At 39.2% G+C, this 22,778-nt stretch overlaps 1 protein-coding gene across 2 annotated transcripts; it reads left to right on the plus strand.

The window, feature by feature from the left end:
- Positions 1–220: 220 nt before the first annotated feature.
- On the plus strand, positions 221–22,044 carry ZSCAN23 (zinc finger and SCAN domain containing 23). 2 transcript variants are annotated; one of them, XM_053601307.1, is made up of 5 exons: positions 221–376; positions 6,922–7,408; positions 7,657–7,804; positions 8,171–8,797; positions 18,367–22,044. In XM_053601307.1, exons 2-4 carry the CDS (start codon positions 7,004–7,006, stop codon positions 8,782–8,784), a joined length of 1,167 nt encoding a protein of 388 aa, XP_053457282.1. In that variant the 5' UTR covers positions 221–376; positions 6,922–7,003; the 3' UTR covers positions 8,785–8,797; positions 18,367–22,044. The 2 variants fall into 2 exon arrangements, with proteins under 2 accessions (XP_053457282.1, XP_053457283.1); XM_053601308.1 differs by having other exon boundaries at positions 7,657–7,768.
- Positions 22,045–22,778: the final 734 nt, after the last annotated feature.

Consider the following 22,778-nt stretch of genomic DNA (forward strand, 5'->3'; position numbering starts at 1 on the left):
ATGCCCCACTAGCAAAGAACGGGTCTCCTAGCTCCTCTCTACGACTGGAGACCAGTCAGCGTAGCCACCACAGAGGGGTGAAAACCTCCGGGCTTCCTAGAAGGAATGCAGCCAGAACCGCTGCGCCACCGCGAGCTCGCCTCTGTGACGTACTTCCGGCCTTTGTATAGTTTATCATTCTCAGAGCTGCGGTTGCCTAGGGTTAGGAGGTGGTGTAATCTGGGCTAGGTGGTACCTCCTCTCACTGATTCCTGGTGAGCTGCGGATTCGAGCTACTGCTGAGGGCCTTCGGAAGGGCCGGTCTGTGCGCTGCGACCCCGGACTGGCTGTGGGGAGTTGGCAGCGAGGGCTTCTTGGCCAGAGCTTGGCCGGGCAGGTGAGGGGCAGAGGAGGCTGCTCCGGAGCCTGTAAGGGCCTTGTTGACTAAAAGTCAGCGTCCTTACTCCCTACCCTTTCCCCCTGCTCCGTGTCTACTCCAGAGCTCTTCAACCTCTCAACCCTAGTGCTGGTGGCCCTCTGAACTCGTCCATATCCACATCTTAATATTGTCCGAATAGATTCGATATCAAAGAATGTTTGTATTTTCCGATGTCTTATCCTCTGCTGTGGACTTATTTTAAACAGTGAGCAGGGATAGCTTTAAATTATGCCACAACTTTTCTTAGTTTGATTCATGTTTATTCTGGTTCACATAGTATAAGGCTCTTGCTGTCGATTATTTTTACATGAATATTTAAGTAGCATGTACTATGTGTATATGCCATCCAGGCACTGTTCTAAGCACTTTCCAAATATTATTTACTTGTCGGAACTCTTGTGAGTTAGGCGCTGTTACTATATCGATTATACATTCCTTTTTTTAACATCCAAGAAGAAAAGGTCAAACAGAGGATAAGCAGTGTAGTCAGGATTCAAATCCAGGCAGTTAGACTCCCAAAGCCCATTTTTTAAAAACCTTTGCTGTGCTGACTCCTGAGTCTGTTTTCGTGTTAGCTTTACAGCTACAACCTAAGAGGTTACTTTTCTCATTTGAATGCAGTCCTTCTTTTGGACCTCAGTGGTCCTGAGCTTTTAAGATTTGAGATTGGGGAGGAGTATATATCTGAGACATGTATGTCAGTGAGAGTGTGTCTGAAGACCTGATAGAATAGCCATTTTGTTTGTATGCATGGGTCTGCTCATTTGCTTACCCGTCTTTTTCTTTGGGCAATAGAAAAGACTACAGTCCTGGACCTAAGACAAGGTAGCAACTATTGGTTAACCTGCCATTGTACCAAAATTGTTCATTAAAAGGTTAATGTGCATGTTTTCGTGCCAGGCTTTGTACACAACACTTTATATGCATTATCTCATTTAATATCCTCAACAATACTTTGCAAGGTAATGGTTACTGTCTTAATTTCATACATGATCCTGAGGCTTAAAAATCAATCAAGTTACTTGCTCAAGATCACTTTGTTAGTAAGTCAGAATTCACACCAGATCTGCCTGTCTGTATTCTTTGCTACTTCACACTACCTTCTACTTATTTCAAATAAATAGACAAAATATGGGCTTTCTATCAACTGTGTGTTTGTGTGCATGGGTGCAAATGCATAGAAAATGAAAGGATACATTCCAATCTTTAACATTGTCTTCTGGGAGTAGAACTTCGTGAGGGAATTCCATATTCCTCTGTACTTTGGGGATTTAAAAAAAGTGAAGAGAAGTAACAGTACAAGATTGTGAGGCAAAAAAGTAAGGCTCAGATAGACATAGAGCTGGCAGAAGGAAGAGGGTGAGCTGAAATGGATGAAGAAGACTTCATAGAGGATGTGAAATTTTAAATCAAGCTACAGAGATAGAGTAGGGTTTGAGTAAGAGCCGGAGGCAAGACCAAAGACATGGCACAGGGATGGAAACTAGAGGGCTGACTGGTCTTAAGCCAGGCTTGGAGTTTGGAAATTTATTCAATTAGGTGGAGAGCCATAGATGCCAACAGCTGAGGTGAGAGTGGTGGGATATATTATGATAAGACATTTCTATTGTGTGCTGCTTAGTCTTCAACTACATTCATATCCTTAGTAAAGAGCATTTCTCTGCAAGGATGATGGTAGTTTGGGAGGTGTTGGGCTTGCTAGGCTCTAGGAGAAAACAACCATAAGAGGCAGATTATTTTTTTAAGGTAGAGAAAGTTACGCTAATTACACACTTAGCCTAAACTTTGAGGCTGTGATCCTAAACGGTAGATTAGTAGCTGTATTTGTGACTAGGAGTGCAGAATTATAAAAAAAACCGGTAAGCAGTCTTCCAAACAGAACTGAGATGTACTGATACACATACAAGGATCTGTGTATTCAGACCACCTTATAAAAGCAAAATCAGGTGAAGTAAAGGAAAAAGAAAAAAAAATGGCATATACAGAGATGAGAGGGAAATTGATTTTCATGAAACCAACTGAACCACCATCTACATACCTCAAATGATCTGTGAGCAAAGCTCAGAGCTTCAGCTGTATGGTCTGTGAATGAAAAAACTTTGACTTGAAACCAAGTGGAGCAGGTGGCAAATAGGGGGGGAAAAAAGACATTCTTCAGAAGCCTGAAAGATTGAAAAAAAAAACAAAAACGAAGTGTGAGTGGTTGTTTGCTTGTTTAATCCTTTGAATCCATGGTGCCATGGTGGGTTAACTGAGAAATGTGAGAGCACATATTCTGAATTTATCTATTTGATATTTGTATCCCCAAATTTTCTCACTCTGATACAAATTCATTGGACCATATTTAAGCCATCATCATTTCCTGGATTATCATCATAACTTCTTTTTCTGCTTCCTCTTTTTTTCATTGTCATTAGCACAGCAGCCAGAGTTATGCTTTTATATTAAATGTAAGTAAAATGTTGTCACCCCTCTGCTCAAAACTTCCAATGGCTTCCTACATCTGTTAGAGTTCAAAGCAGAACCCTTACAACAGCCTTTCATGATCCCTGCTTTATCTATCATTTACCCCTTTGCTTTCTCTGTTCCAGCCATATTGTTCAGTTAGCTGTTCCTTGAAGAATCCAGACATGCTCCCACCAAGTGGGAGTTCTACGCCTTTGTCCCAACAAGGACTCGCACTTGCTGTCCCCTTTGCATGTAACAGTCTTTCTGCAGATAGCCGTATGACTTGCTTCTCACTTCCTGCAGGTCTCCTCAGCTATTACGTTTCCAACAGAGCCTTCCCTGACTACATAAAACTAGCCATTCTTCCTCCTCTCTATCTCCTTTACCTTTATTTTCTCTATGGCATTTATTACCACTTGACATACATTTAATTATTGTCTCTCTCCTATGTTCCCTTTCCTCATCCTGTCAACTCTATTCCCCACTTAAAGATGGCAGGGTAACATCAGAGACTGAATTCTGAAGTCAGATTTGCTGAGTTTGAATTGCAGCTTCAATACTTACAACCTGTGACTGACTTGGACTTTGGATGAATGACTTAAACTCTTTGTGTCTCAGTTTTCTTCTCTCTGATACAGGGGTAATAATTGTACCTTATCCATGCTGTTTGAAGAGTAAATAGGCGTATATCATCTAGAACAATGCCTGGTACACTAAAAGCACTGTAAATGTCTCCTGTTATTAATACTGCTATTAGAGTATAAAACCGTGGCTCAGCGCCCGCAGCACGGTTACAGCGCCAGCCACTGGTGGGTTCGAACCCGGCCGGGCCAGCTAAACAACAATGACAACTGCAATAAAAATAGCCAGGTATTGTGTGGGTGCTTGTAGTCCCAGCTACTTGGGAGGCTGAGGCAAGAGAATTGCTTAAGCCCAGGAGTTTGAGGTTGCTGTGAACTGTGACACCACAGAACTCTACCGAGGGTGACATAGTGAGACTCTGTCTGGAAAAAAAAAAAAGAATATAAATCCATGAGACTAAGGTCTTTGTTTTGTTTGCCGCTGTAGCTGTAGGGCCTGGAACAGTACCTTGGAATATGGTAGACTCTGAAAACATTTACCAAATGAATGAGTGGTATATGAAAAGTTTGACATAAAAAGATAATGTGGTAGTTGCAGTGGTGGTGAGTTAACCAAGAAAAGTGGAGGAAAGTGGATCCATGAACTCAAGGATCCTATATCTAGAGGAAAAAGTCCTCTCTACTCATCCTGGGGTGGTGATTATAGAAGTCAACCAAACGAAAGATGTCAGAAATTTGTGGAGTGGAGAGGATTATGTTCCAAGTTACCTAGAAGGATGTTGTCTACTCTATAGTGTTTTCCCTTTTGATAAACATAACCAGTAGTGACAGCATGAATCTAACTTTTCTTCTAGTTGTAATTGATCAAATGTTCACTTAAGATTTAAATGTCCTATCCTTAGTTAATTAATTTCATGATGCACGTAATACCTAAGATTAGTGTAGGGTAATTTTTGTAGTGAATTATAATAATTTTTCTTTAACCAAAAACATTTTTAATCCACAAGTCATGATTCATTTGGGAGTCATAAAATCTATGTGGTGAGTTGTGGACTTTTTTACAAATGAAATAGGATTCTTGGGAGGCTGAGGCAAGAGGATCGCTTAAGCCCAAGAGTTTAAGGTTGCTGTGAGCTGTGACACCATGGCACTCTACCCAGGCCGACAGCTTGAGACTCTGTCTCAAAAAAAAAAAAAAAAGTAGGATTAAAAATAATAGCATGTCACATAAAGTAAGGATACATAGTGTTTTGTGAAATTATTTCAATTATTTGTGTTTGTGGGTGTATCTTATATATGCACATATATTCGTATACATATGTATATGTGTTCTGGGTTATAATGTAAACTATATCTTTTTTCCAGAATTTTTTTAAATTTCAAATTAATATGAGGGTACAAATGCTTAGGTTACTTTGTCTTCAATTCTAAGGTAAAGTTCAAGTTGTAGTTGAGCCCTTCACCCAGGGGTGGTGCTGAACACCCTTACATTGTGCACATTAGGTGAAATACCACTAATCACCCCCCACAACCCCCAGCCCCTGTCTTTCCTCTCTCTTCCCACTCGCTAGACTGTGTTTTTTCTTTTGTGTGCGCATGTAGTTGTTTATTATTGGTTTCATATTTTTGAGTACATTGGATACTTTTTAATGAAATACTTCCTGCTGAGGATCTTGATCAAAAATGTTTGAAAGCCTCTGCCCAAAAGTGGTATTTATAAATCACTAGGTCACATAATTATTTTTCTTTCAGAAAATTGTCCAATGGAACCTAATCATATGTACCCTCACATTAGTCTGGAAAAATACCCAGAAAATTTCCTTCATTAAATACTAGCCTAGTTAAGATTGTTCACAAACTTTAAGTGATCATAGACATTTGTTTTGTTAGCAGTAATTGTAATTTACATAAAATCACCTACTCTCCACCTTCAAGATGCTTCAAAGAGAGTCTCCAAGAAATTAAAGAGCAAGAAAAAGCCCAAAGTCTACTCTTATTTTAGAACAATTTTCTTTTTTCTTTTTGTAGAGACAGTCTCACTTTATTCCCCTCGGTAAAGTGCCGTGGCTTCACACAGCTCACAGCAACTTCCAACTCCTGGGCTTAGGCGATTCTCCTGCCTCAGCCTCCTGAGTAGCTGGGACTATAGGTGCCCACCACAATGCCTGGGGGCGTTTTGTTGCAGTTTAACTGGGGCTGGGTTTGAACCTGCCACCCTTGGTATATGGGGCCGGCACCCTACCCACTGAGCCACAGGCACCACCCCTCTACTCTTATTTTAAAATATTAGAATTAATATTTCTTTCATATGTCTCTAAGCCAAGACCACTACAGCCAACTGCTTTCTGATTTTGCCTTAGTGCTTAGATCACTAGGATATTCTTTTCATTTTTATTGTTGTTGTTTTTTTTCGGGGGGGCAGGGTTGAGGAAGAGTCTCACTCTGCTGCCCCAGCTAGAGTGCTGTGATATCTATCAGCCTAGCTCATAGCAACTTGAACTCGTGGGTTCAAGCAATCTTCCTGCCTCAGCCTCATGAGTAGCTGGGAATACAGGCACCCACCACAATGCTTGGCTGTTTTTTTCTATTTTTAGTAGAGACAAGGGTCTTTCTTTTGCTCAGGCTGGTCTCCAACTCCTGAGCTCAAAGGATCTTCCTGCCTTGGCCTCCCAGAGTGCTTGGATTATAGGCGTGAGCCACTGTACCTGGCCTATGATATTCATTTAGTCTTTCAATACATAAAAAAAATAAAAACAGTGGTAATTTATAATACTTTAGAGTTTATTAAACTTTGTGTTTTTTATCCATGATTTTATTTTATCTTTATATCAACCCAGAAAGATAGGCAATGTTTGTTTTAGGATTCCTATTTTATAGATTGAGGAGGCTAAGGCTCGAAACATGAAGCCTAAGACTGGAGGGAATACCTGGAGGATCCTGTTTTAATCCTAGTCTCCATACTTCAAATGTACCTCTTTCCTCCACACCTCACCTAACTGGAGGGCCTCTGGCTCTCCTCTCAAGAGCATTTGTTAAGCTTCTCATTTTGTCTTTTTACATTACTTTCCTTCCATCATCCATTTTGTTTCCCTTTTCTTCTTGATTCTTAATGTCATTTGTGACCATTTGGGCCCAAAGTGCTTATCTACCTTCATTCCACTAAAAACTAACTGTGAGTCTAGCGTCTTGCAGCTCAAATGGAAACCTAGTATATTCGTGCTTATTTGACCTATTTCATTCAGGATGATCAAAACAGTTTTGTCCTTGAATAAACTGAGGTTTTTTTTTGTTTCATTTATGTTTTACTTCCCATATTATCTGTATCAGTATTTGCATAGTCCTCATCATTAGTAAGCATTCAGTCAGTATTCTTCATAAGACAAAGGAACTGATTTTAGTACAAATACTCCCAGTCTCAGCTGTCAAGAGGTTTTCTGCATTTTTATATTTTTTTCTTTGCAAATTATTTTTTAGATCTCAGGATTTCCAGAAGAAAAAGATCAAGGAGGAATTATCAAGAATAGATTATTTTTCTGAATAGTTAATTCAGTTTTTAATGGCCACAACCCTGGCCCTTCAGACTGCAGATATGCAGGAGGAACCCCTGACAGTGAAGGTAAAGGAAGAGGAGGACCATTCCTGTGGGCCGGAATCAGGCCTGTCAAGAAATAACTGTCATACTGCAGAGATCTTTCGTAGACGCTTCAGGCAGTTCTGCTATCAGGAGACACCTGGGCCCCGGGAAGCTCTTCGAAGACTCGAAGAGCTCTGCCACCAGTGGCTGAGACCAGAAGTGCATACTAAGGAGCAGATCCTGGAGCTTCTGGTGCTAGAGCAGTTCCTCACCATTTTGCCCGAGGAGCTCCAGGCCTGGGTGAGAGAGCACCACCCTGTGAGTGGAGAGGAGGCCGTGACTGTATTGGAGGATTTGGAGCAAGAGCTGGATGAGCCAGGAGAGCAGGTGGGAAGATGGAAGAATAAGGGTTTGTATCTATAGAAACAAGAATGGGGTTTTAGTGCAACAAGAGAAAGAGGAGGAGGAAGATGTCCTTGTAACAGAATTTATCTGTTGTAGGATTTTAATCTCTCTGCCTCTTTTTTCCTTTGCCAGCTTCTTGGTCCTTCTTTTTCTATCCATTGGCCCTGAGAAGGCCTTTTTGCAATGTCCTGTCTGGTATTTGGTTCCCAACTGTCCTTAATTTCTACTAGGTCCTGACCCATGCTCATGAGGAGAAAATGTTTGTAAAGGAGAAGACAACTCCAGGAGCCAATCAGGAGTCATCAGGTGGCGAGTTCCAAACCTTGGAAGAGCAGCTTCCGTGTAATTTGCAAGAAGTGTGCCCAGTACAGGAGAGTGGTGAGGATTAGAATTTTCTCTGGGAGTCTACCTCATTCCTTGAATGTTTACCAACTCAACACATATACTTAGTATCTGCTGTATGTAAGGAACAGTGCCAGGTACTTGGGTTACAGTGATAATACAGACAAACATGGTCCCTTATCTCACATAGTTTGTAGTCTGGTGGGAGAGGCAGACAGTTAAGCAGTTATGATACAGGACATCTCCTCCCTGAGTCTGGGTATAATTGTTTTAGAGTGGGAAAATAAAAGAGAAAAAGTGGCTATTTTACCCTTCCACCCACTCTCATGGCCACTTTTTTTCTTTTGTTACGAATGTTATCTTTCATATTTTATGTTATCTTTCACATTATCATTATTTCAGATGGCAAGGCTAGGACTTGGAATGTGGAATTAGCCCCAAAGAGGGCGATTTCTAAGGAAATAAAATCTCTTGTACAAGTTTCTGGAAAACTGAATGGTGATATTACTCAGATGACTGAATGTGGAGACATCTGTGACCGTGAGGGCAGATTGGAAAGACAACGGGTAAGCTCTTCAGCAGACAGACCCTATATTTGTGGTGAATGTGGAAAAAGCTTCACCCAGAATTCTATCCTCATTGAGCACCAGAGAACGCACACCGGCGAGAAGCCCTATGAGTGTGATGAGTGTGGGAGAGCCTTCAGCCAGCGGTCAGGCTTATTCCAGCACCAGAGACTACACACTGGGGAGAAGCGCTACCAGTGCAGTGTTTGTGGCAAAGCCTTTAGCCAGAATGCTGGGCTTTTCCATCACCTAAGAATCCACACTGGCGAAAAACCTTACCAGTGCAATCAGTGCAACAAGAGTTTTAGTCGACGTTCTGTCCTCATTAAGCATCACAGAATTCACACTGGAGAGAGACCTTATGAATGTGAAGAATGTGGGAAGAACTTCATTTACCATTGCAACCTCATCCAGCATAGAAAAGTCCACCCTGTGGCTGAACTGAGCTAGCACCTTGGAACAGGTAGGACAAAACTGCCTGACATTAGACCACCAAGCAAGGTAGTAAGGATACTGTTTTTTACTTTGTCTTGAGAGAATAGTAATAGTTTAATCTGTTAGCATAGAAAGTTCCAGGGAAAGCCAGGAAATGCCCTTTGGTATATGCTGAGAGAAGGATAATAATATCTGAGGTATATCTGTCAAGTTCTCTGTGGTCAGTGACACCCTCAGCGTTGCAATACTGAATATGGCTTCTTGTGTCTTCCTCATATATGCTGTAGACCTGATCTCTCACACACCAATGCAAGAAGTTTTCTAGAGTACTTCAGGAAAACTTTTTCATCCTAGTTTTCTTAAAACTTTTATTAAAAGTTTAAAGATAATTATATGCAGTCTGAGTAGAAAATAATGTCAAAGACAGTTCACTGAATATGTAAAAATTAATTTAAAAATAATTATAGTAAAATTTATAATGTAGACCACCTGATTTCTTTCCATTCACATAAGATATGATAATTTGCTATTTAACCTACAAAATGGGATAAATGAATCCTCCCATATAAATGCACAAAAACCTCCTCCCTATAGATTTTTAGTAATTTAGCTTTCAATCAGGAACCAAGGAATTGAAACAGCCATATGATGTTAGCAGCTCATAACAAATAAGGGCAAGTCATAGGAAATAATGGTGATGATTTTAAATTTGTGTAGGGGCCAAGAAACTTAGCTAAAAATCTGATATCTCACTTTGAAAATACAGGCCTCTTTCTGTTTTTCCCATAACATAGAATAAACATTTTTGGTTTTTACCTTTTTCTTCTTTAATTTTTTGTATAGAAAATGTCAAACATACACAAGAGTAAAGAGAAGAGTATGATCAGTCATATTGTTTGCAAACCTCAACGCCTCTCAGCATGCTCTCTTGATTACTACCAATGCCATACATACAAAAATTTCTTTCCCTTAACACTGAGTAACTCTTATACTAGAAGTATAGAGATAAAGAAATGGAAATCTATAGCAATAACAATTTTGTTTGGAAGACTCAATATACAGCTAGTACACATAAGAATAACAGAATCGGGCGGTGCCTGTGGCTCAAGGAGTAGGGCGCCAGTCCCATATACCGGAGGTGGCGGGTTCAAACCCAGCCCCGGCCAAAAAAAAAAAAAAGAATAATAGAATCATGGTAAGAGACCTTAGCCATGACTTCTGCTTGCTAGATACAGCAAAGTAGGTTCTGCGAAGTAACTAAAATCATACAGCCATTTAATAGCAGAGCTGGAACGAGAACCCTATCTCCTTATTCCTGATGCAATACTCTTTCTATTAAACCATTGTAAGTACCTATCACCAATTAGAAATTACAAGTATATGGAACTTAAAGGATTTATAAGTCATTGAGATCTTACTATATACCTTAACCAACCCCCCCATCTATATGTTTCAGTAAATGCACAACTTCTCCTTTTTTATAGTGGAGTCCAGGAAAGACTCTCCTTACTTATTTCACTGGGAGTATTTTGTTTATTTTCATAGTGGTCATTTATTTTTAACTTTAAAAATTTAATTTATTTAATGGGACTTTTTTTAAAATATCAAAACAATATATAAAATATCCTTCGTGTCCCCTAATAGGTAGCCATTTTACTAGTTTCGTATATATCTTTCAGTGTTTCTTTGTGTAAATATAAGAAAATATATCCTGGGTGCCCTGGCTCACGTCTGTAGTCCCAATGCTTTGGGAGGCCAAGGCAGGAGGATTGGTGAGGTTATAGTGATGAGCTATGATCTCACCACTGCACTTCAGTCTGGGATCAGAGCAGACCCTGTCTCTAAAAAAAGAAAAGAAAAAAAATATGACTATATAAACTTATTTCTTCCACTGTATAGAAAGATAGCATATTATTTATACTCTCTATACCTTTTCATGAAAGAATGTAATCTTAGAAATTTCCTCAAAAATAACTTCCTTAATTCTTCATTCAAGTGAATAGTATTTCATTTGTTGGTGTTCTATTTAATAAACTCCTGTAGATGAAAAAATCACTGTTTTAAAATATTGAACATTCTGTTTCATTCTTTTCTCCAGTTTAGTCGAAGTCAAATTCTTGTCACTTAAAAGCTAACAGCTTTCACATGAGCTAGGAAACAAGATATGGGCAACGAGAATTGTACATGGAGAAGTGATAAGTAGTGCTTTTCAGTGTGGTGTATTAGCTTCTATCATATATTCTTAGGGCTAATGTATTGAACTATTTGTATAACTACCTGTGGCTGATTGTGTATGTTATCAAAAATCTTAAACTTCCTCAAGAGTAATTTTTATTGTGTCTTGAAGGTAAATTATTTCCAAGAGAAATACATATGGATTTTAGAATGATATTAAGGCAAATATAGTAGAATTAATCTTGAAATAAAATTAACTTCCTAAGTAAATATATATTCCATAAAATGATATAATCATATATTATAATACTCTGAGTTCATAAGTATCTTAAATACTTCTCCATATGTTGAAACAATGTATTTGGATAATTCTATTACATCAGGTCTTAAGAGAGTTAAAATATGAACAGATCAGGCTTTTAAAGGATGTATTTTTAATGGAGTGAGTTTTAAAAGCTGAAACTGAACACTGGATGTTAGATTTATGTTGTGCTTTTTTAAATTAGCATCTCAGAAATTCTCATTTTCCTCAACAACTAGAAAAAATACTAAGAAATGAAAGTTATATTAATGTAGAGAGACAGATATACTATTGTACTATTTAGAATGCAACGATGCCTAATATGATTAAAACAACTTGACAGTTTATCAAACTAACTTCCCTTGTTTTCAGATACTGTTCATTTTTTCTTATGTAAGATGTTTATTAACTCATTAGTTAAAAATGACATTTGGCTTAACTGATAGACAGTGGCATGTTCTATGCTTGCTTCTATGACTATTCCAGTTCTTCCTGGCCTGAAGTTCTTAGTTGTCTCCCTTTCACATTTCTAAATTTCCCTCTCTTCTCTCCTCTTTTTTTCTACGCTGGCTCCTTTCATTCAACCCATGGAGTCTCTCTCATTGATCTTCTTTCAGGTTCCCTGGGCAAGTGTGCACCCCTTCCTATCCTCTTAAAATTTTTAGGCTCAAATAACAGAAGTAGCTAAAGTTCTACAGCTGAGCAAGGTGTAGGAAATATCAATTCAAATCCAATTAAATAGCTGTGTTGGTTCTTGAGCATAGTCCAGCATTCCTTTGAGCACTGTTCAGGACAGTGGATACTCCATGAGGAATGGCTGAGACTCTTGCAAACAAATCCACGTAGACCAGTGGTTCTCAACCTTCCTAATGCCACAACCCTTTACTACAGTTCCTCATGTTGTGTTGACCCCCAACCATAAAATTATTTTTGTTGTTACTTCATAACTATAATTTTGCTATTGTTATGAATTTTGTAAATATCTGATATGCAGGAGACCCCCAAAGGGGTCGTGACCCACAGATTGAGAACTGCTGACCTATAGTTAGAGCCCTAAAGACTCTGTTTCACTATAATTTTGATTAAGTCAGGATTCTAGAAGTATCAAGTTGCTGTCTATATTTTGTATTTGTAAATAACTCCTATTTTCTATATCTAATGATATTTTTCCTTTAGAAAAATAATAATTTACAGTGAAAGATTGTTTTATATTTTTCTAAAAATAAAAAATTATCTCCAAGGAGATCTTAAAGTCTTTCTAAAGTCAATCTTATTATAAATTAAGAAATATTTTCTGTGGAGGAATTTTGCTATAAAGTATATACCAGTGTAATTTTGTCATTGGTTGTATGTTAATCAGTAATTGAGAGTAAAGAAGATTCTCTGTAGAGGGAGGTGGAACATAAAAATTTTTTTTTTGTTTTAGGCAGAGGGAACAGGGTGGGAGAAGGCCCAAGAATTGGGAGTTTTCAAGTTTGTCTGAATCACAGAGTTCCTTCAGGGAGGCACAGGAGTGAGAGATGACAGGTGAGAGCCCGACTGAGAGGCCCTTGAATGCTTGGAATGAGTTTAGTCTTTGTTTGCTAAAAGAATATTAACTTTAAAAGGAGATTTTTTAGGGGGAGCTTAACCCATTTCAAACAAACATGAGAAAAATGAAGCCCAAAGTGCTCAAGCACTTGATGCAATCTATTTTTAAATTACATTGAAAAATTTAAAAACAAAACAGTGAGCAAAGATCATTGTGAGTTTTATGTTGTTTTCTAGACACTTAGACTTCGAGCCCTGAGACCCATTTAGGGCAAATGCAAACAACAGCAACAACAAAAATGCAATGGAGAGAGAAAAAGGTAAAACAAATATGAAAACATAAAGAATCTGACAGAAGACAAAATTAGAAGCTAAACTCTGTATTGGGTCAACAAATGGCGACCAAGAAGGAAAAATAAAAGCTAGATGCAGATACAGCGTGTCACCAAGAAACATGCCTCATCTTCATAATATTACTAAAAATCTCTTCCTCTCTAAACTGGTTCAGGTTTTGGGTACTGCTGTCATAAGCAGTATAAATAGCCTCACTGAAAAAAGAGTACTCCATTAAAAGGAGAATAGGGAAAAGAGCATAGTCTATAAATCACTATGATTTTTAGGTATCGTTGAATCTATCAACTGCTGTCAACTGTACAATGATGTAAGCACTATTTCTTGATGTGCACCTGCATTTAAAATTTTTAATGTGATTAAAAAAATTAAAAAATGTAATTTAAAAAATTAAGCCCACTGTTCACATAGCTAGTTTGTAGTGGAATTTTCTGGGTCCCACTCCAGAGCTGCTCAATCAGCTTCTGAAACAGGGCTTGAGAATCTGGATTTAACTAGCCTATCAGTGGTTCTCAGACAATAGGGCAACTGTATAATTTATTGTCCCATCTGGGACATTTTTGAGAATGAAAGGGAGTATTGTTAGTAATTATATCCAGGCAACAGGCATAATTACGCTAGGAGGTATTGTCTCCCTACTAATGACTTTTGTAATAGTATCTTTTTTCAACTGAGGAGATAGAGATGAGACCGAGTAAAAAAGAATATAATCTCTCATGAAAGCTAAGGCTGAACATATATGAAAAAGCTCTTGGAGACTTAGGAGTAGCCACCTAGACCAGGGTAAACCTCAATAAAAGATCTATTTGGATTAGGTATGAAAGAGTATAACAGAGTATGTCTACAAAAAACAAAGGGAGGCCCCCCCCAACTTAAACCCACGGTTAACTTAGTTACCTAAGATGAACCTATTGAGTGAATGGTTTACCAAACAGGATAGAAGCACAGGAGTAGAATGTTGGACCTTATAAAGTAGAGGTCCAGAAGAAAGTAGAAAGGGCACCAGATCAAAAGCTTGCAGGGTTAGGGAAAAGGGTGAGCCATTTTAAGCAAATAGGTAGGATGAGTGAAGGGCCAGAAATTGTGCCAAATAGTTTTATTACATTTTATCCACATAATTTGTTGGCTGTGGAGCCAAAGCCCTCTTACCATTGCATGATGCCAAAGACAAACTGCTACAGCTAACCCTGCTACCATATTCAGCAGTTGCCTCAAGATCATTCACTGAGGGTGTGGCTGTGGCCTCCTATCAGAACCACTACTTTCTGCAGAATTCTGTAAAGGGTATGTAGTCAAGGATTTATACGCCCAAAACTTTCTAGAGATTAAGTTACTCAGAGGGACCTGATTTATTTATACACTTAAAACAATGGAGAGCAAGCCAACATCGGCCCCTCTTACTGCTGCCTTCCTCCAATGGGTGTTGATTATTGCTTCTGACCTTTGGGACAGCGCTGCCAGGGCAGAGGAAAGGTAACTGAGTAATTTGTATCCTACAGATAATATCAGCCCCGGGGACTTTTTTCTTTTGCTTTGAAAGGTTTCCATCTTAAGAGACATAATCAGAGCGCAGAGGAGCAGCTCTGAGTGCGCCTGATTCTAGATTACCCCCATCTCCATATCCTTCATCCCAGGGACCTGAGTGTGTTCGAAGGCGTTGGAAAGGAATAAACAGAAATCTGAAGTCTCCAGGAAAAGAGTCAGATGTCTGGGAGCCCCGCGGACCGGGATCATAGGGAACATAGTGTGCCAGGCAGGATCCGGTAAAAGCGGTTAAGTCTTTAGTGGAGGGTAAAGAAGACAGAGACTTCTTTAAAGACTGGCTGCCGAACGCGAGAGGTTTCGAGCCCTAATCAACAATATCTGCCTAAGACTTTCTGGAAAGTCTTTCGAACTGCGAACGCCAGCCTGGTACTGGGCACAAACTAACCACCGACATGATGGGTCCTCCAAGTTTCCTAGAGAACCGCTGAGGAGCCGGCTGAAGAGCAGTCGTTATGACGTGTTCCGGTATCTGATGTGCTTTGTAGACCAAGTATTCCCCTTTTCCCAGGCGGGGGTCGAGTTCTTAGTTCTCCCTTGACTCTAAGTGAGTGTAGATGGGGTCCTGACTTCCTCTATCCGTGCAAAATTCCTCAGGAAAGATAACAGTATTGGGGTTGAGGGTTTTGCTCCCTGGTCCCAGACCTGGCTTGGGATCCGCACTTTTACGTAGGTCTCTCAGAATCCAGATTCCCTGTTCCTTGCCTGCGTCTCCAGGCATTTCAGAGATGCAGAATACTGACCACAAGCACTGTACAGAGCGTGGTGTGTGCAGACCACCCGCTTCTCAGATGGGGATACAAATTTGCCAGCGGGGAGGCCTCCTGGAGTTCACTGGTTAATGAGTCCTAATGGCTAAAAGTTGATTTCCTTACTTTGACTTTTCCTAAATCGTGCGACCATTTTACCTGAACAGTTTTTCGGTTTTCGTAAAAATCCACCGTAGTAATTGTCATGATTGCCTATCTATTCTAGGGGCTTAGCGCTTTTTGAAAATACATGATCTTTACAATTCATTAAAATTTTGCAAAACAAAGGGAAGTAGGGCGGCGCCTGTGGCTCAGGGAGTAGGGCGCCGGCCCCATATACCAAGGGTGGCAGGTTCAAACCCGGCCCCGGCCAAACTGCAACAAAAAATAGCTGGGCGTTGTCGTGGGCGCCCGTAGTCCCAGCTACGCGGGAGGCTGAGGCAAGAGAATTGCCTGAGACCAAGAGCTGGAGGTTGCTGTGAGCTGTGTGACGCCACGGCACTCTACCGAGGGCGACGGAATAAAAAAAGGGAAGTAGCACATTCAAACGAACATGTATTGAGTGTGAAATATGTGCCAGGCTCTGTTCATAAAAATAAGAATAAACCAGATAAAAGAAGCATGCCTTAGTTTACAGTATATTGGGTTAGAGACTGATTGCTTTGAGGAGAATAAACTTCCCACGTAGGAACTGTGGAGGTAGGAAGTCAGCAATAGCTCCTTGCATAGACCACAGCAGAGCTGTCTGTAGACTACCAGAAGCTGGATAGCAAAAAGGAAATGAACCTTGGGGGATAGGTACAGTATATGGCAGAGGGATCAGAAAACTACAAGTAAATGGCAGTAGGTGTGGTGGAGCTGAGGCAAAGAGGACAAGTAGAGTATTTGCAATAGGCCAAGGAATTTAGACTTTATAGGGCAGAGTGTGCTTTTCCATCTTTTTAATGGAATTACACATAAAGAAAATTTGTATTTGTACTACTAAGCGGAAGAGAGTAGGCCAAGGGCTTCAGCCTTCCTGGCCACTCCGGTAACTGAGGAAATAAATGCCAGCCACCAACTAAACTGACATTGCAGAGTAGATGGGCAGGTATATACTACATATTGGATAGTCTCTGTCTTATTTAAGCAGGGGAGTTAACATAATCTTACTAGCCTTCTAGAAATATTCTAGAATTAGTGTGATAAATGAATTGGCAAGGGGAAAAACTGAAAGTAAAACACACAAGAGACTTGTAGTTGGGAAAGCGCCAAAACCATAAGCTTGGTGGAAGTAAGTTAATGGCTATGGAAATGAAGAGAGGATGGAATGGACCTGTGTTAAAGATTAAAGATTTAAATAAACTTGATAACTAATTAGACTGATAAAATTAAGGGGGAAAAAGTGCTGAGAGCACTGCCTATCAGTAAGTGTTACATGAGTGTTTTTTAAGTAAAATAATTGTGGCCAGGTTAAATAAGCAGTTTGGGGAGTTGGATGATTAGGCAAATGCAGTGCCATTTTTTTAAAAGATGGATAATATTGGCAGAGAAATTGATTATGAGGAGAAAATGAGTTAATTTTTGATGATGTGGAATTGAAAGTGCTCATAAGACATGCAGTTAATAAGGCAATGGATTATAAAGATCTGGAGCTCCAAAGAAAGACTGGGATAAAAGAATCAGATTTAGGAGTTTTCAGGTAATGGCTGATGCTATAGAATGGATGAGATTACCAAGGATGAATGTGGAATGAGAAGGCTGCACCTCAATTTAGGGTAATTAGACATTTCTAGGCAGGCAGAAGAACAATGAAATAGACTGAAGAAAGAATAATTAGAACATATACATATTTATTTAATAGTACTTTTTTGTGTGGCCGGGGCTGGGTTTGAACCTGCCACCTCTGGCATATGGGGCCTGCGCCCTACTCCTTTGAGCCACAGTCATGTGCCACATAGCAACATTTGGTCAATGCTGGACTACTGCATATATTATGGTGGTCCCATAAGATTACATTGCCATTTATTTATTGTACCTTTGCTATGTTTAGATACACAAATATTTACCATTTTGTTACAACTGTCTGCAGTACTCAGTATAGTAACATACTATACAGGTTTGTAGGCTAGACAGAATAGACTATACTTTATAGGCTAAGTGTGTAGTAGACTATCTCATCTAAGTTTATGTTAGTACACTATGTTTGCACAACAATGAAATTGCCTAATGACACATTTTTCACAATGTATCCCCATCATTAAGTGATTTTCTAACTGTACTTTCTGAATGCCAAGCATTAGTCTAAACACTTTATAAAACCCAACTCATAGAAAAACAACCAGAAGAGTATAGTGTTTCGTAAGATTGGCGTGGTTAGCAGTGTTAGGTGCTGCAGTAGTAACCAGTAAGGAAAGGACTGAAAAATAGCCACTGGATTTGGGCACCAAGGGGGTCTTATTTAATTAACTTGGGACCCTTACTTTTTATGTGGAACCCCCTAACTGACATGTACACTATTTTCTAAAACTAAAAACACTTTTAAAAACATCTAACACAATTCTTGGCACAGAGAAGTTGACTTGTACAGACATACCTCTGGTTTTATTGCCTTTGTTTTATTGTACTTCACCGATAATGTATTTATCTTTTTTAGTTGAGGGTTTGTGGCAACTCTTCTTTGAGTAAGTCTGTCAGTGAAATTTTTTCCAAACGTGTGCTCACTTAGTGTCACACTTAGACTCTGTGTCACATTTTGGTAATTCTCACAATAATTCAAACGGTTTCATTTTTATTATACATGTTAATGGTAATCTGTGATAAGTGATCTTTGATGGTACTATTGTAATTGTTTGGGGGCACCATGAACCATGCCCACATAAGACAACAAAATGAATTAGTAAATGATGTGTGTGTGTATTCTGACTACCCCCCTGACTGACTGTTTCTCATCTCTCTCTTTCTCCTTAGGTCTCCCTATTCCCTGAGACACAACAATATTGAAATAAGACCAGTTAACAACCCTATAATGGGCTTGGCACCCATAGCTCAGTGGTTAGTGCGCCAGCCACATACACCAAAGCAGGCGGGTTCAAACCCAACCCGGGCCTGCTAAACAACAATGACAACTGCAACAAAAAAATAGCCAGGCGTTGTGGCAGGCACCTGTAGTCCTAGCTATTTGGGAGGCTGAGGCAAGATAATCGCTTAAGCCCAAGAGTTTGAGGTTGTTGTGAGCTCCACAGCACTCTACTGAGGGCAACATAGTGAAACTCTGTCTCGAAAAAAAAAAAAAAAAAACTTGTAAATTATTAAACTTAGGAAAGAAAGGCAAAAACTGAGATAGGCTGAATGATAATCCTCTTGCATCAGTTAACCAAGTTGCAAATGCAAAGGAAAAGTTCTTAAAGGAAATTAAAAGTGCTATTCCAATGAACACCTAAGTGAAAAAGTAAAACAGCCTTGTTGATATGTAGAAAGTTTGAGTGGTCTGGATAGAAGATCAAATAAGCTACACATTCCTTTAAGACAAAGCCTAATCCAGAATAAGTCCCTGTCTTTTAATACTATGAGGCTTGAGAGGTGAAGAAGCTGCAGAAGAGTTTGAAGCTAGCAGAGGTTGGTTCACGAGGTTTAGGAAGCTGTCTCCAAAATATAAAAATGTGAGGTGAAGCAGCAGTTGCTGATGTAGAAGCTGCAGTGAGTTATTCAGAAGATTTAGCTAAGTTGATGGATGAAGGTGGCTACACTAAACAACAGATTTTCAATGTAAATGAAACAGCCTTACATTAGATGCCATCTAGGGCTTTCATAACTAAAAAGAAATCAGTGTCTGGCTTCAAAGGACAGGCTGATTCTCTTGTTAGGAGCTAATGCAGCTGATGAGTTTCAGTTGAAACCAATGCTCAATTACCACACTGAAAATCCTAGGGGCCTTACGCCTTATGCTAAATCTATGCTGCCTGTACTCTGTAAATGGAACAACAAAGCCTGGATGCTAACACATCTGTTTAAAGCATGGTTTACTGAATATTTACAACCCAGTGTTGAGATCTGCACAGAAAAAAAGTTCCTTTCAAAATATTAACTGCTCATTAACAGTGCACCTAGTCACCTGAGAGCTGATGGGAATATACAAAGAGATTAATGCAGTTTTTGTGTATTCTAACACAACATCCATTATTTAGCCCTTAGTTCAAAAGGTAATTTCAACTTTCAAGTTGAAAATTAAAGACATACATGGAGTAAGACCATAGTCTCCATAGTTCGTGATTCCTCTGATGGATCTGGGGAAAGTCAACTGAAAACCATCTGAAAAGGATTCATCATCCCAGATACCATTAAGAACATTCATGATACATGGGAGAAGGCCAAAATGTCAACATTAACAGGAATTTGGAAGAAATTGATGTCAGACCTCTTGAAGGGTTCAAGACTTCCGTGGAAGAAAAAACTTGCAGATATATCCAAAATAGCAAGAGAATTAGAAGTGAAGCCTGAAGTTGTCATTGAATTGCTTCAATCTCATGATAAAATTTTAGGGAATGAGGAATTGCTTCTTAGAGAGAAACACAAAGAATGTTTTCTTGAGATGGAATCTACTCTTGGTAAAGATGCTGTGAACACTTGAAATGACAATGGAGTATTTAGAATATTACATAAACTTAATTGATAAAGCACCAGCTGGGTTTGAGAGCTTCGACTCCAATTTTGAAAGAAGTTTTACTGTGAGTAAAATGCTATCAAACACCATTGTATGCTGCAGAGAAATCTTTCATGAAAGTAAGAGCCAATCAATGCAGCAAACTTCATTGCTGTCTTGTTTTAAGAAATTGCCACAGTCACCTCAACCTTTAGCAACCACCACACTGATCAGTCAGCAGCTATCTACATCAAGGCAAGGCTCTCCACTAGCACGAAGACTCACTGAAGGCTCCAATCATTGTTAGTATTTTCCATCAAGAAAATCTTTTTTTAATTAGGGTACACACTTTTTTTTTTTTTTTTTGCAGTTTTTGGCTGGGACAGGGGCTGGGGCAGGGCCTCTACCTGCCACCTCCGGTATATGGGGCAGGTGCCTCACTCCTTTGAGCCACAGATGCTGCCCTAGGGTATACACATTTTTAGACACAATGCTATTGCACACATACATTCAGTATAATATAAACATAACTTTTATATGCACTGGGAAACCAAAAAGTTTGTGTGACTTTCTTTAATGTGATATTTGCTTTATTGTCATGGTCTGGAAACAAACCTTCAATATCTCTGAGGCCTACCTGTAAATGTTAATTGACTAAATTTCTGACATGCAATATAAGCAGGCAAATCTGTTTGTGTTGCTTTTTGCAATTATTGTTTTTCTTCATCTGAATAATTCACTAAATTTTCTAGATCTGAAAGCTAATAGTCTTATTAATTGATCCTAAAGTTACTAAAACAATTTAGTTGATTTCTATGCCATTTTTACTTGTTTATCTTCTGCAAAGTTTCTTTAGCTTCAAATCATTGCCTTGATCACAGCCATGCTCTCTGAGTAAATATAGTCACAGTTTGGAGTTGGTCTCTGTTAACAATGGTGTATTATGCCTTATGAAGCACACCTACTGCTGCAGTAAGCCAGTCTTCTGAGCTGTTCCACCCAGGAATGGATTCGCTCTGGCCCTACTGGGCTGCCGAAGAAATGCCAAATAGTTAAAGAATCTAGCTTGCACAGAAAGGGAGCTGCTGGCCAGAGCTCTGTAGACAAAACTTTAGGCAGTTCTGCTATGGTCATTCACTTAGGTCTCAAGAGTCTAGCTCCACCCTGAGTGGCTGAGACCAGAGATATAGAGCATCCTTGCTTGGAACTACTGATCCTGGAACAGTTCCTGATCATCCTGTTCAAGAACTCAAAGCCTGGGAGTAGGCAAAAGTATAGGAAGGAGGCTTTCACTGTACTGAAGAACTTGGAGAGGAAGCTGAATGATTGAGGAGGAAAGCTAAGGTAGAGAAAAAATGGACTATTATCAAACAGCAGGTATTATCTCCAGAGAGAGATAGGGAGTTGAGATATACTCTCTAGTCAGAAGAAAATGACTCACATGTATTGGCCAGAGTTATTTGTTTTTGTTTTGTTTTTTCTTTTTAATTTATTGGCCCTGTGTATTTTCCTCTCTGTATCCTTTTATCTTCTGCACTTACAGATTAGGAAAATACTGCTTTCTGCCCTTCCATCCTGTGTTCCACAGTAATAGAATCTTAAGCTCTTGGCAAATTCCACCCTGGACAAATTGCATCAAATTTCCCCAGATCTCTGCCCTCCTCCAGGGACAAGAAATAATGTCCCAAGGACAAGTCATGTATCTGGCAGCAGATACATAGGACTTCCCTAGGGTCCAACTCCAGCCAGTGAACATCAGCTCAGGTTTGAATATTGGGAACAGCACCTTATTCAGGAGAAAGTTGAGAGGAGGAGATCTCACTGGGAAAAAGTTAGGAAATGTTGGTGTCTTTGCATTTTTTCAATTGAGCCTGATCACTAAAATGTTTCCTATCTTTCATTTGATCTTTATGTCCTGTTCCACTTTGTACCTGTTCCTTTAAGCTTATTGTTTTGACCTGGATTATGTTTCTTTTCTTTCTTCACTCCTTTGCATTAAAACTATTGAAAAGTCCCACTAGTCTCTTATTTCATTTCGCCTGGTTCAGTTTCTCCATTCTAACTTAATACTACCAACTTCTCTGATGCTATCCCAAAGGCAGAACAGCTTTCCATTTTGAATTGCCTGTAATATGATGAAATTATAAAGTGTTAATTAAATATCCACATGGAAACTTAAGTTTTTGAAGTCCTTAGGTTGACAAATATATTGAGCACCTAGGTACTAGCATCTAATTATTAATCTATATTAGATTACAGAGTCACTTCCCTCAAGGAATATATATTTTAAGGAGGGAGAACTGAAAAATATGCTTATATTTTTGTATGCACTCAATACACAAGATTCATAATTTCGGGTACTGATAAATGCTGTAAAAAATAAAATAAGACGTGATAGTAACCAGAGTGTGGTAAAGGCTACTTTTGGATGATCAGGAAAGGCCTCTTTGAGGAGCTTAATAATTGACTGCCTTACAAATTTGTTTTAAATTATAGACAACTGTGTTTGCTTCAGCAGCATAATACTAAAGTTGGGACAGTGCAGAGATTAGCATGGTTTCTGCACGGGGATGACACAAATTCATGAAGCAAGCATCCCATTATTTTTAAAAAATGAAATAAAATTTTAAGAAGCAATATATGAAAGACCTGTAAAAGGCCCTTTATATCAGCAAAACAATTGATTTTCAAACTGTGTTCCTTGGAATGTTAGGTAACTACCAGATGTTACTTGGATGTC

Source organism: Nycticebus coucang, chromosome 9, assembly GCF_027406575.1.
Source record: "Nycticebus coucang isolate mNycCou1 chromosome 9, mNycCou1.pri, whole genome shotgun sequence".
NCBI lineage: Eukaryota > Metazoa > Chordata > Mammalia > Primates > Lorisidae > Nycticebus > Nycticebus coucang.